The sequence below is a fragment of the Pantherophis guttatus genome, chromosome 18 (assembly GCF_059756535.1).
Source record: "Pantherophis guttatus breed Tessera chromosome 18, ASM5975653v1, whole genome shotgun sequence".
In the NCBI taxonomy this organism is placed as follows: domain Eukaryota; kingdom Metazoa; phylum Chordata; class Lepidosauria; order Squamata; family Colubridae; genus Pantherophis; species Pantherophis guttatus.
In genome coordinates this window covers 12117160-12131158 of record NC_142080.1, presented here as the reverse complement: position 1 = coordinate 12131158, position 13999 = coordinate 12117160, and the positions used below count along the sequence as shown (strand labels likewise).

General features: G+C 48.0%; 1 protein-coding gene across 1 annotated transcript in view; it reads right to left on the bottom strand.

The window, feature by feature from the left end:
* Positions 1-13999, bottom strand: part of EHD1 (EH domain containing 1) — a 31568-nt gene continuing 17569 nt past the window's right edge. The window contains exons 3-5 of the mRNA XM_060691864.2: positions 7724-8136; positions 3379-3543; positions 1-1948 (exon numbers count right to left, since the gene is read on the bottom strand). Of these exons, the coding sequence (XP_060547847.2) occupies positions 1424-1948; positions 3379-3543; positions 7724-8136 (1103 nt within the window). The 3' untranslated portion in view covers positions 1-1423. The remainder of the gene's footprint in view (positions 1949-3378; positions 3544-7723; positions 8137-13999) is intronic.

Below are 13999 nucleotides of genomic sequence, written 5' to 3'. Positions count from 1 at the left end.
TACACTTGAATTCAGTTTTTAATGCAGGGGATAACAGGTGGGGTGTTTTAACTGTCCCCCACTCCCAGAGACTAGAGATTAACTGGGATTTGTGGTCAGAAGTAAAATGATAGGCTCTCTTCCACTTCACCCCCCTTTTGCAAAAAGGGTGGCAGAAATACAGCTAATCTTGCCCCCCCCAAATCTTGGGGTACACTCCAGACTGAAAGCCGCTCATAAACCAGCTATCCCTAAACAAGACCCCCCCTCCCAGCTGATGAATAGCCCAATTCCAACAATTCTCAGCTATGTCAATGCTTTAGCATTGTGTCCCCTTTTGAGACTCCGTTCTCTCTTGCAAAATCCATTCCAGGGCTAATTAATCGGGTCTGGGGGCCCACAGATAACAGGATCAGCCGGTGCAAGGAACTGGGAGGTGGGAAGGGGTCCATCCTGCTTTGCCTCAATGCTCATTCCAAGTCCTGCCTGCCCCCCCCCCCATCTCCTGCCTTTGCCTCAGAGCAAGTTTCTCAAATTCAACCAGATTAATTAAGTTGGGTGGGCTCCAACTCCCCAGAATTCCCCAGCCGGTTGAAGTCCACCCATCATCAAAGTTGGGAAAAATTGCTCTGCTGCTTGCTGAACCTTTTTGGCTTCTACCAAAACTATGTCCTGGATGCTGGTTTGTGCCCAAGGATGTTACAGCTACTCCGGAGGAACCCTGCTTCGCCACCAGACACCATTTAGGGCCCAAAAAAGTGTGCAATGGCAACGAGAACGTGAATCCTTCCTCCAGAAAAGGGCGAAGGGATAAAACTGGGAGAGGAGAGGGACTTCTGGCAGAGATGCGGTGAGTGTGGACTTTTGTGGGCAGTGAGGAAGTGTGCTCAGAGGTGATCCAATTTTCTTCTTCGGCAACGGGTTCCAGGAATAAGGATAAACATAAAAGGGGAGAAAGACTACCGATTCTCTCTAGAAAAAAAGAATCCTGTGTGCTCGTCCTAGGACAGCCATCCGGCTTTGTGAAAAAACATGCCCTGTTCAAAGGATGGTAACAATCTGGGGTCAGCTATCCCCATTTCCCGGATCCCGCGAGGAATCCCAGGATTATATTCTGGCTAAAATAAAAAAGTGAGCCATTTTTTTCCTGCAGCACCAGAGAAGATTACAGCCTTAAAACATTGTATTACACTTTCTTCCAGGAGACAAACTCACACACACATATATATGCAGACATATCTAACCAAGTGTAGATATATCAATATATATATATATATATCAGAACATACAGTATTGTACATTTGAGAAAGGCTGGGCGACTCGGCTTCGCGCAGAGCAGGGAGATTCGAACTCGGTCCCCCCTGCAGGCAACACTCGGAGCATCTCCCACCCAGAGCGCATTGCTGCGCTCGGCCCGTCCGTCCGGAGGTGGGGAGTGGGGGGATCACTCATGCCTGCGCTTGGAAGGCGGCACCAGATGGGAAGGAAGTTCGGCTGGCAATTCATGCCCTTCCAGCTTGACTTTGATGAGGTGGTTGGCCAGGGCGAACTCCTCGTCATCCAGCAGCCCATCCTTGTCCACGTCGGCCAACTTCCAGATCTTGCCCAGGACGGTGTTGGGCAGCTTGGACTTGACCATCTCCTTCTTGGCGCTGGCGCCCGTGATCTTGCCATTGACAGGCGAGAGAGTGTAGAAGATCTCGTCGTAAGTGGGCTTGTCCTTGCTGACTACCCACTCCACGTCGTCGATGCCCTCACCGGCACCCTCGCCGTAGCCGTGGCCGAAGGGCCCGTTCATGGTGCCCTCAAACGCCCCGCCCTTCACCACCTGGGAGGGCATCTGTGACTCCTCCTGGCGCACCATCACCATCAGCCGGGCGATGTCGTTGGCCAGCATGTCGTCCACCGAGTCCAGCAACTTCTGCTTCAGCGGCTGGAACTTGCTGAAGTCCTGGGTCAGGAGCTGTTCCTGAGGACACACAAACACACCGAGTTGTGACTCGTGGGCCAAGAGACAACGGTGGGATGTGTTGACCGGTTGGAGAGGTCAACTCCAGGGGTTTCTCACCCCCAAATCTACAGGGGCCCAACTGGGAGGACATTTAACTGCCCTTCATAAGAGTTTGGTGGGAAACAATCAACAGGCAGTCCTCAATTTAACAATAGCAATAGCACTTAGACTTATATACTGCTAAGCAGTTTACAGAGTCAGCATATCCCCCCCACCCCCCACCCCCAACAATCTGGGTCTTCATTTTACTGAACTTGGAAGGACGGAAGGCTGAGTCAACCTTGAGCCTGGTAAGATCTGAACAGCCGAATTGCAGGGAGCCGGCAGTCAGCAGAAGTAGCCTGCAGTACTGCACTCTAACCACTGTGCCACCACGGTTCTTTGTGCTCATTTAGTGACCATTTAAAGGTCTGGTTGGAATTTCTGGCTCCGATCCTCGGAATGCAAGGGAAACAAGCCAGTCGCAGTTTAGCAACGACTCAGCCTGTCAACCCTGAAGCTGATCTGGCTGTGGCCATTTTGGGGCTTCAGTGCTGCCAAAACTGGAGCTGTGGGAACGGGAGGGGGGTGGAGCAGAGATAGCTGGGGTGCTGTAGCCAAAATAAAATACTTTCTCTTGGAAACCAAGGACATTCCCACCAGGTGTCCAGAAGGAGGGGGCTGGAGTCATCTAGCAACTGACTGGACCATGTGACTGATTGTTGGGAGAAAATGAAAGGACTTTTAATTAGGTGAAAACCGCGGGAACACTTAAGAGTCGGTTTTCACCAGGTCGTGTCACCATGACATGTCCAATAAATTCTTCGAAAAATCCACCTGCCTCTGAGTTTTGATTGCTGTGGGTGGGTTACTTGGAATCCTGACACAGCAACCACAAAAAGATCACTCCACCCCAAATTCCAGGATTCGACTTTCTTACAGCCTCCACCTCCCCCAAGTCCCCAAGAGTACAGGTAGTCCAGTCCTCGACATACAACAGTTTCATTTAGTGACTGTTTGAAGTTGCAACGGCACTGAAAAAAGTGACTTATGACCGTTTTTCCCACTTTGCAGCATCCTCGTGGACACGCGATCAAAATCCAGACGCTTGGCAACATATTTATGACCATTGCAGTGTCCCGGGCTCCCGTGATCCCCTTTTTGTGACCTTCCAATAACAACCACATTACTAACAACCACAGCACTGGTTCCCTTAACAATTGTGGCAAGAAAGGTTGTAAAACAGGGCAAAACTCAACTTAAAATAAATCTCTCGCTTAGCCACAGGAAAATGTTGGGCTCCATTGTGGCTGTAATTTAAGGACCACCTGTACAGGGGAAAACATGACCACGTGTGATCCCTCTTCCCACAGCTTGTCCCTCCTCGGGACCTGACCCAGGACTCTTACCTGCATCTTACGGAGACTGGGAAAATCTCCAGGTGAGATCTGGTGCTCCCGCTCGATCTTCAGGTAGATCTCACCCAGGTTGTTCAAGAGCTCCTTTTTCTTGCTCTCCTTGCCGAAGACGTTGGGCATCTCCTTCTTCAAAGAACTGATGATGTAGGCGTGGACCTAACCAAGAAGCAGAAGGGAGGGGTTTTGAGAAAGGAGCCTCTCGACCGAGTCATGCTGGACTGGCAGTGGGGGCTGCTTGCCAACATCAGAGGCTTAGAATACACTTACCGTATTTCTAGGAGTATAAGACGCACCTACCTTTTTGGGTGAGGAAAAGAAGAAAAAGAAATCTCTCTCTGCCTCTGAGCAATTTTGCCTCCTTCCAGCAAACAGGATACAGCCTGCTTTACTTTCAGTTTCGTTTTCAGCCTAGCTTGATTAGCACAAGAAAAAAAAAATCTGCTCCAGCAATTTACCTCTTTGCAGCAAACAGCAGAGGCCCTGCGCAAAACAGCAGAGAGCAAATCAGCTGAGAGTCGGGAGGCCGATCCAATCAACTTGTGCTAACCAGGCTGTGCTGAAACTGAAAGGAGCTGTTTTTTCTTGCTGTTTGCTTGCAAGGAAGTAACTGCTGCGAAGCAGAGGCCAAAGGGTGGGGGCCAGTGGGTGGGCGGGGCTACATTCAGTGTATAAGACCCACCTAAATTTTCACCCCCTTTTAAGGGGGAAAAAGATGCGTCTTATACTCCGAAAAATACCGTAGGTCCTAGGACCATTTGTTTAGCAACTGTCCAAAGTTATGAAGGCACTGAAAAAGATGACTTATGACTTACAACCAACGCACCCTTCCCCGTGGTCACGGGATCAAGATTTGGGTGCTTGGCAACTGGCATGTTATTTATGACAGTTGAAGCATCTCGGGAGGTACTGTGAACATCACTTCCAAGCTTCTCAGAAGCAAAAACTGTAGGGGAAACCAGAATACAGAATAAAACAACTAGAAGGGACCTCGGAGGTCTTCTAGTCCAACCCCACTGCTCAAGCAGGAGACCCTACACCCGTGATGGTGATCCTATGGCATGTGTGCCACAGGTGGCAGACAGAGCCGTATCTGTGGGCACGCGAGCGTTGCCATAGCTCAGCTCCAGCGCACATGCATGCACCAGCCAGCTGATTTTTGGGCCTTCTGGGCCCACCAGAAGTCGGGAAATGGGCCATTTCCGGCCTCCGGAGGACCTGGGGTGGGAGCATTTTTGCCCTCCCCAGGCTCCAAGAAAACCTCTGGAGCCTGGGGAGGGTGAAAAACTGGCCTACCGGGCCCACCAGTAACCTTTTTGCCATCACGTGCCAAAAGCAGGGGGAGCATGGAGGGGTTTGCATGTGCATGCACGGGGGGGAGCATTGAATTATGGGTGTGGGCACGTGGGCGCATGGCCCCCTTTGCTCCTTTTAATTGGCTGCATTTATTTAAAAAGCACACACTGTTCTTTTGGGGTTTTTTTTGTTTGTTTTGTGATTCTGCAAAACTCTTTCAGAAAAACGGTTGTTGTTTTTTTTTTCCTTTAGCACATCAAACGTTAATTTTGGGGGAAAAGCAGGAAAAAAAAGGAAGTTCTCCTTTTGCTGGGGATGCATGTTACAAAGTTCAAAGGTTAACTGGGATTTTGATGGTCGTGCGTCTCTTGAAGAGTAGCCAGACAACTGGACATGTGAACATTACTGCAAAAACAAAGGGCCAATTTAAGATCGGAGTTAAATTTAAATTTTAAATCCCAATTTAAGAGAATTCTACCCCCATTCCACTTACCCAGGTGCATCATTCGTTTTTCCTCAATGGGGCCATTAATGCAGATTTTTTTTCTCCCCATAATTAAAGGATCCTCTGTTGGAAAATTTGTGCATTTCTACAAAGGGAGCTTTTAAGAGAGCTGCGCCCTAGGCGGCTTCTGCTATGGCTGTTTATGCCTTCACAAAAACAGCACATTCCTAAAAATAGGATCCCTTTGGTGGGAAATTTTCTAAGCCATCCCTACAGTCTCGGCTTTTTGGAATTAATACCCCAAAAGGCCAGATTTTCTATGAACGGAGCCAGTACAGACACGCAGTGAAAGAATAAATAAATAAACATCTAATTTTTAAAACTTTCTTTAAAACTTGGAAAAAAAAAACTTAGGAAGTCAACGGTCATTGTTAAAGAAAAGTCCTCCAAAAGTTTAAAGAAAGTCTTTTGACGTCCTCGCTTAACAACCTTGGCAAAAAAAAAAAAAAGTCACAAAATAGTAGTTAAATCAGTTCTGCCTGCGTGATGACTCGCTTTATGACTGCCCTGACTTGTGACAGAAATACCAGGCTCAGTCGCCGTAAATCGAGAACTACCTGTATTTTGCAGGAGGTGGTCAAGAGATCAGTCTGCTGTCCGTACAATGGGATGCTTTAGGGCAGGGGTCTTCAAACTTGGCAGCTTTTAAGACTTGTGGACTTCAATTCCCAGAGTTCCCCAGCCAGCAATGGGTCTTAAAGTTGCCATGTTTGGAGACCCTTGTTTAGGGCAGGGGTGTCAAACTGGATTTCTTTGAGGGCCGGATCAGTGTAGTTTTCCCAGGGGTGAAATCTACTTACCTTCCCTATCCGTTTGGTAGTCCGCGCATGTGCCATCATCAGGTCCAATTGTAGATTCTCTGCGCATGCACAGAGGGTCAAAAACAGGTTACTTCCTAGTTAAAACCAGGAAGTATCGTTCCTGGGCGGAGCCTTGTGCCGCCGCCGCTACCAGTTTGCCTGAACCAGAGCGAACTGGTAGCATTTCACCCGAGTTTTCCTCCACGAGCCAGCAGAGGGGAGGGAACAGGATGGATGCCTCCTGCAGCACCCTGCCGAAGCCAAAATGGGGCACAGGGGCTGCGGGAGACCCCGTGGGCTGGATTTAAGTGGGCCCCGAGTTTGACAGCCCTGCTTTAGGGGATTGGCAAGGGTCCTGCCTGCCTTCCTGCCCGTGTAGGAGAAGGAGAGGCAGAGCCTGGGGGGAGGGCGGTGTCAAGAAAGGAATTAGCCTAGAATCGGTACATTCTCACAAATGGTTTAAATCCTCTTGAATTCCCCTCAACTCTTCTCTGCTAACCTTTAAACGAGACTATTTTCTATAGGCAAGAGCAATAAAATCAGCTTAATTAATTGGAAGTTAACTAGCAGGTGATATACAGGCAGTTCTCGACTTACGACTGGAACTGAGCCCAATTTTTTTTGTTGCTAAGTGGAGACATTTGTTAGGTGAATTTTGCCCCATTTTACGACCTTCCTCGCCGCAGTTCTTAAGTGAATCACTGCAGTTGTTTAATTAGTAACAGGGCTGTTAAGCGAATCTGGCTTCCCCATTGGCACCCTGTTATTAAGCTTATTAAGACCAGCTGCCTGCAATTACTGCAGGGTTCGAATCTCGCCAAGGCTCAAGGTTGACTCAGCCTTCCATCCTTTCTAAGGTAGGTAAATTGAAGGGCGGCATATAAATCAAATTAAAAAAAAAAAATTGTCAGAAGGTTGCAAAAGGTGATCCCGGGACACTGTGACCGTCAAAAATATGAGTCAGTTGAAAAGCGGTCGTAAGTCACTTTTATCAGTGCCGTAACTTCGAATAAAAGTGAACTATTGTAAGTTAGAGGACGACCTTATAAGTGTGATAGCTAAGTGCTCTTAACACGCAGTCCTGATTCTTTGCCCCTGATAGCCCATAGCATCCTAACCACTCCAAAGATGCCCAAGGCTACCTATCCCCCATCACCACTGCAGTCTCCATCATCCCCAGCCATCTCCCAAGTGTCTGGACGGGTGGCGCTTCTGACTGCTGTAGCCGGCCCCTCCAGCAACCGAATTAGAAGAGGAGGAGCGTGGGAGTCAGGGCCAGCATCAGGCTAACCCGAGAGCTCCGAGGGGGAAGAGGGAATGGAGTTGGCAGAGAAAGAGACAAGAGGCGGAGCCTGGGCCGTCCGTCAGCCCTCAGATGGACAGTCAACAGCCCCCAGGTCTGGAGGTGGCTGATGAGGAAGAGGAGGAACAGCTGGGTCCAGTGCCTGACACGTAGATGTGCAGAAGGCAGAGGAGAGGAGAGCAGTGGAAATCTATGGGCCGGTCCTTGGGACGGAAGAGCCACCGCTGCTAGTGAAGCCCCTCCCTAGCTCTGGGGATAAAAGGCAGGGGGCGGAGAGGAATAGATGGGGCAGACAATCTCACTGCTGGACAGACTTGTTAGCCTGCGGTGAGAGAGAAACTTTTTTTCTGGGGCTGCTGGGGCTCCTAATAAAGGAATCATTGCTTCGACTTCAGAGGGTTTGTCGTGTTTGGGGAGCTGGGTCAGAACACTGACCTTGGCCAGCCGGGCCCTCTTGATGAGGTCGTTCAGCTTCCGGAGGGCGGCGTTGCGGGGCAGCGACTGGATGTCCTTGAAGAGATCTTGTTCCTCCGCCTCAAAGAGTTTACGGTTGTCCGGGATGAGCAGCGGGTGCGACCAGAAGGATCCGATGTAGACGCGCACCACCTCCGGGGTGTTGATGATCTTGCCCAGCGACCACATCAGCGCCCCGTAGACTCGCATCAGCTGCTGCGTCTCGATCTGGTCCGCCTTGTTCAACACCACCCGGATTTTGTCCTCGTGGTTCTTGAGACCTTTGATCACCTCCGAAAACTCATCCGAGATGTCCAGCTTGTGGGCGTCGAAGAGCAGGATGATGCGGTCAACACGCTCCGCGAACCACTCCAGCACGGCGGCAAAGTCGTAACCTGCGGGGAAAACCGAGGCAGAGGTCAGTGGCTGGAGACGCCTGGCCAGGCCCGTTGGGAACGTCCAACTCGTCCAGAGGAGCTGAATTCGTACGGCCAACTCGTCCAGATTTTGGATAATCAAAAGCCACAAACTTGTCATGCAAACAGGGATAGTTCAAGTCCCCTGCCAGGATCATCATCATCTTTTAACGACCCCATAATCCCTTGCGGGGTGGAGTCTGGGCAACTGAATGGAGCTAGCAGAATGTTTTACTGGCCGGATGCCCTTCCTGTCACCAATGCGGAGTTTTGTTCAGCAAATATATTCTCATCGTGCCCAGAGAGAGAAAAATATCTCTCTACACCTACGATCGAACTCACAGCCTCCTGATTGTGAGGCGAGACCTCTCTACCTTTAGGCCACCACACCACTCCTAAGTCTCCTGCCAGGATGAGCTTTGCAAATTCAAACTTTCTCCTCTCATGTATTGCTTTGAACTCTCATGTAAGACCCCACCTGGAATCCTGCATCCAGTTTTAGTCACCATAAAATAAAATAAAATAAATGTTGAGACTCTGGAAAGAGTGCAGAAAAGAGCAACCAAGAGGATTTGGGGACTAAAACATGCGATGAAGGGTTGCAGGAACTGGGCCTGGCTAGTCTAGTGAAGAGAAGGACCAGGGGAGACATGGGAGCATCTTCCAATATTTGAGGGGCTTTTGCAGAGAGGAGGAAGGGGGTCCAGCTATTTTCCAAAGCACCCGAAGGCCAGACAAGGAACAATGGATGGAAACTGACCAAGGAGAGATTCAACCTGGAAATGAGGAGAAATTTCCTAACAAGTGAGGACAATTAACCAGTGGAACAGCTTGCCACCGGAAATCGTGGGTGCTTCATCACTTTTAAGAAGAGACTGGGCAGCCACTTGCCTGAAATGGTATAGGGTCTCCTGCTTGAGCAGGGGGCTGGACTAGAAGACCTCCAAGGTCCCTTCCAGCTCATTCTATTCCATTCTGTTCTGTTGTTCAATGTTTCTCAAACCTTGGCAGCTTTCAGACAGGTGGATTCCAACTCCCAGAATTCAAAACCCAGCCAGGCTTGGCTGGGGAATTCTGGGAGTTGGGGAGTCCACCCGTCAGAAAGCTGCCAAGGTTTGAGAGATGCTCAACAGAAGCCCCCACGGCCCTTTCCCCCTTTCCCAGTTGAATCTGGCCTTCCCAACAAGATCGCCGCTCCAAGAAACAGTCCTGTCCTGTCCGAGGAACCGAAACTCAAATTTAAAACGACAATTAGAGGGTGCGCCCTTGTCTTAAAACTGCAATGGGGCTGCCCCGTAGGAGCCGTATGTCGTGAGGGTCAAAAGCCCAAGTCCGCCCAAATCAGTGCACCGATTTTATGACTTTCTTTTTACAAAGGAAATCCCGTGGTCATTAAGTGACCCAATGGGTATGTATAGGCTGGCTTTTGAAAATCATGAGCAAATGGCAGGTTTGGGTGAAAATGTCTTAAAAGATGGCCACAGGCCCGTTCTGCAGTGCAGTGCAGCCCAGAGGGGTCATATAACATGGAGGGGGAGGGGAAACACCTGGCCCTGAGAACCAGGTCGTATGTATCCCCGAAAAGTCTGTTGTACCTCTGAACTGCCGATAAGAACCCAGTTGCAAGTTGAAGACAATCTATAGGCAATGTGTCTTTGAAAAGGACTCCACCATCCCACTAGGGATTCCTGCTGAGCCCAAACCTCTCTGTTTCCTTCTGAACGATGAGGACTAGAATTGTATTTTTTTTTAAATAAATGTTTATTAAATGTTTTACAAAAAAACACAAATGAAGAACCGAAAAGAACAGAACAGATCATAAAAGAAAAGGAAAGACTTTTAAAAAAAGAAAACAGGAAGGAAGGAAAGAAAAGAGACAGGGAGGCAAGGAAGGAAGGAAAAGGGAGGGAGGCGGGGGAAGGAAGGAAGGAAGGAAGGAAAAGAAAGTAAGTAAGTTTGGGAGAAACTTTGCAAGAAATTGGGTGAAAGCAGGTCTATCAAGGAAGGAAGGACGGAAACGGAAGGAAGAAAGAAAAAAGGAAGGAAGGAAAGAAAGAAAAGAGACAGGGAGGGAGGGAAGGAAGGAAGGAAAGAAAGAAAGGAGACAGGAAAGGAAGAAAGGAAAAAAGGAAGGAAGGAAAAGGGAAGGCAGGAAGGAAAGAAAAGGAAGGGAGGGAGGCGGGGAAAGAGGGGAAAGGAAGCAAGCTTGGGATTTCCATTGCAGCAAATCTAAGTACAATTTCAAAAATATCTCTCCCTCTAGTCTAGGCTTACAAAAAAAGAGCTCACTGTTTTCTCCATATTTTCCCCCTAATCGTCAAAACCACTAATTGTAAGTGCATTTTTTTCCATTTTATGCAAAGAGTCTATTATGGGATTTCTACTCAGCCACAAATGCAGATATTGTCTTCCCTCTAACCAAAGAAGTTTAATTTAGCCATCTCTTGCAAATTCCATAAATTTAGCAAGCTGGGGAATCCCATCCTTGCCACCTTCCTTGTCCGGATTCGCACCGAGGCCAAATCTCTCCCTTTCCTTCTGAACCCTGAGGACTACAACCTTTATTTTCTCTGGAGGGAAGCCTTGCTACTCCGCCCAGGCAGAGAGGAAGAAGGCCACAGAGGAAGAAAGACGGTTCCTTTGTCTCAAATCCAGGAAGGCCGAAGGAGAGAAAAATATCTAAGGTTGCACAAGCCAGCTTTCTTGGAAGAGGGCGGGGAGAGTGAGTGGCTCCCCGCTGAAATCATTCCTGGCTCTCAAACCTATTTGCAAACGGTGGAAATATGCGCTCGGGAGGGAGATGCATCGAGAAAGGGGGAAAAAATTCCATGCATGCGCTTAAGTGCACCCGCCCCTCCCAAAGGTCTCTGTGACAGGAAAACTCCCAGGTTTTGCCCAGATGTCAAGTCATTTGGAAGAAAGGAAAAAACACTCAGGGTGGACGGATCCACTTCGGTCCACGGGAGCGTGCCAAGAATGTTGGAGCGCGTCAGCTGGCCACATAAGGATTGATTTTATTGATGTCCAGGTAATCCTCGATTTACGACCACAATTGAACCCAACCTTTCTGCTGTCAAGTGAGACAGATTAACAGATTAACAGAAGGGACCTTGTAGGTCATCCTAATGCAATCCTAAACTGCATTAACAGAGGGATACAATCAAGATCAAGGGAAGTACTAATACCACCCTATAAAGCCTTAGTAAGGCCACACCTAGAGTCCTGCATCCAGTTTTGGTCACCACACTATAAAAAAGAGGTGGAGACTCTAGAAAAAGTGCAGAGAAGAGCAACCAAGAGGATGAGGGGACTGGAGGCTAAAACATACGATGAACGGTTGCAGGAACTGGGCCTGGCTGGTCTAGTGAAGAGAAGGACCAGGGGAGACAGGAGAGCATCTTCCAGTATTTGAGGGGGTGCCCCAGAGAGGAGGACGGGGGTCCAGCTATTTTCCAAAGCACCCGAAGGCCAGACAAGGAGCAACGGATGGAAACTGATCAAGGAGAGATTCAACCTGGAATTAAGGAGAAATTTCCTGACAGTGAGAACCATCAACCCATGGAACAGAAGTTGCCTTCAGAAGAACTTCATCCCTGGAAGCTTTCAAAAAGAGACTGGACTGCCATCTTTCAGAAATGCTATAGGGTCACCTGCTTGGGCGGGGGGTTGGACTAGATGACCTACAAAGTCCCTTCCAACTCTGTTAATATTGGCAAAGAAAGGTCGTGAAAGGAGGAAAAGCTCATTTAAATAACTGTCGTGCTTAGCAACAGAAAATTTGGGTTCAACTGCGGTCATAAGTCAAGGATCACCTGCATTAATGCCTGAAACACAATTCTAGGAATCGAATGCAGTTCTAGGGTTTTCAGTTTTACTGCACAAGAACTGAACCAAGATCAGGATCCGTCATTTCAGATTGCTATCTTGAAAAAGAAAGCAAAAAGAAAACTCATGTCAAGAGGCTTGGACAGAATAGCAGTCGACCAAATATCCCCATTTTGCAGACCAATCCACAAAATGCTTAAGGACGTTTAAAAAAAAAAAAAAAAATTATGTGCAATTTTCTCGGAAAAATTGCATCAGCATTTTGCAAGCCCTGATGGGGTGAGTGGCCCACAGTTTCCCACCCGGTTTTTCTGATCTCAGCAGTTCAATGTTTTCCTGTTAACAGGGGAAACCCAAAACTTTGTGCTTGTGTGTTGCTAAACCTGTCAAAATGCTGCCCAGGCATCCTCCCCCCTACCTCCAATCTTAAATTACTTGCAATTTCTCTTTTCATGCTTCCACCAAAATCCCCTTTAATGCCTTTCAGAGACACTGCAGTGCATTGTTTAAAATGTTTCTAATGCACTTTAAGGCTGCTATCATGTCACTCGTGATCCTTCTCTTTGTCTTGACTAGACCAGGGGTCTCCAAACATGGCAACTTTAAGACCTCTGGACTCAACTTCAAAACGTTTGGAGACCCCTGGAATAGACATTTCCCAATTCCTGCAACCCTTCTTATGTTTTAGTCTCCAGTCCCTGAATCATCTTATTAGCCAAAAATGCCAATGCAATCCTAAATTGCATTAACAGAGGGATGGAATCAAGATCAAGGGAGGTCCTAATACCACTCTATAAAGCCTTAGTAAGGCCACACCTAGAGTCCTGCATCCAGTTTTGGTCCCCACACTATAAAAAAAGATGTGGAGACTCTAGAAAAAGTGCAGAGAAGAGCAACCAGGAGGATGAGGGGACTGGAGGCTAAAATATATGATTAACGGTTGCAGGAACTGGGCCTGGCTAGTCTAATGAAGAGAAGGACCAGGGGAGACAGGAGAGCATCTTCCAATATTTGAGGGGCTTTTGCAGAAAGGAGGAAGGGGGTCAAGCTATTCTCCAAAGCACCTGAAGGCCGGACAAGGAATAATGGAAGGAAATTGATCGAGGAGAGATTCAATCTAGAAATAAGGAGAAATTTTCTGACAGTGAGAACAATCAACCCATGGAATATAAGTTGCCTTCGGAAGTTGTGGGAGCTTCATCACTGGAGGCTTTCAAGAAGAGATTGGAATCTTTCAGAAATGGTGGAGGGTCTCCTGCTTGGGCAAGGGGTTGGACTAGATGACCCACAAGGTCCCTTCCAACTCTGCTAATCGGTTAATCATCTTTGTGGCTCTAATCACCATGTCCGCTCAACATCTTCTATGCTAGGTCTCTTTAGAGTCAAATAAATCACTGCTTTTCAAAAAATGAGTGTTTTATAACAGGCATTTTGCTTCCCTGGTTTGGTTTGTCTCCAAAAGATGGAAAAATTCAAAATATTCCAAAGCAGGTTACAGATAGTTCCTGACCTCTCCAACAGTTTGTTTCGTGAGTGTTTAAAGTTACAACAGCATTGAAAAAAATGACTTATGTCTGTTTTTCACTTTTACGACTGTTGTAGCATCCCTGAGGTGAGTGGTACGGTGGCCTAGAGGTGGAGCTCTCACCTCATAATCAGGAGGCTGTGAGTTCGATCCTAGGTAGAGGCAGGTATTTCTCTCTCTGGGCACATTGGGAATAGATCTGCTGAACAAAACTCCACATTGGTGACAGGAAGGGCATCTGGCCAGTAAATACTCTGCTCCATTCAGTTGCCCAGATTCCATCCCCCACAAGGGATTATGGGGTCATTTTAAAAGAGGATGTAGCATCCCTGAGGTCATGTGATCAAAATTCGGATGCTTGGCAACTGACTCATATTTATGACGGTTGCAGTGTCCCGGAGTTACGTGATCCCCTATTGCAACCTTCTGACAAGCAAAATCAAGGGAGAAGCCAGATTCACTTAACAACCGTGTTACTGACTTAAGAACCGC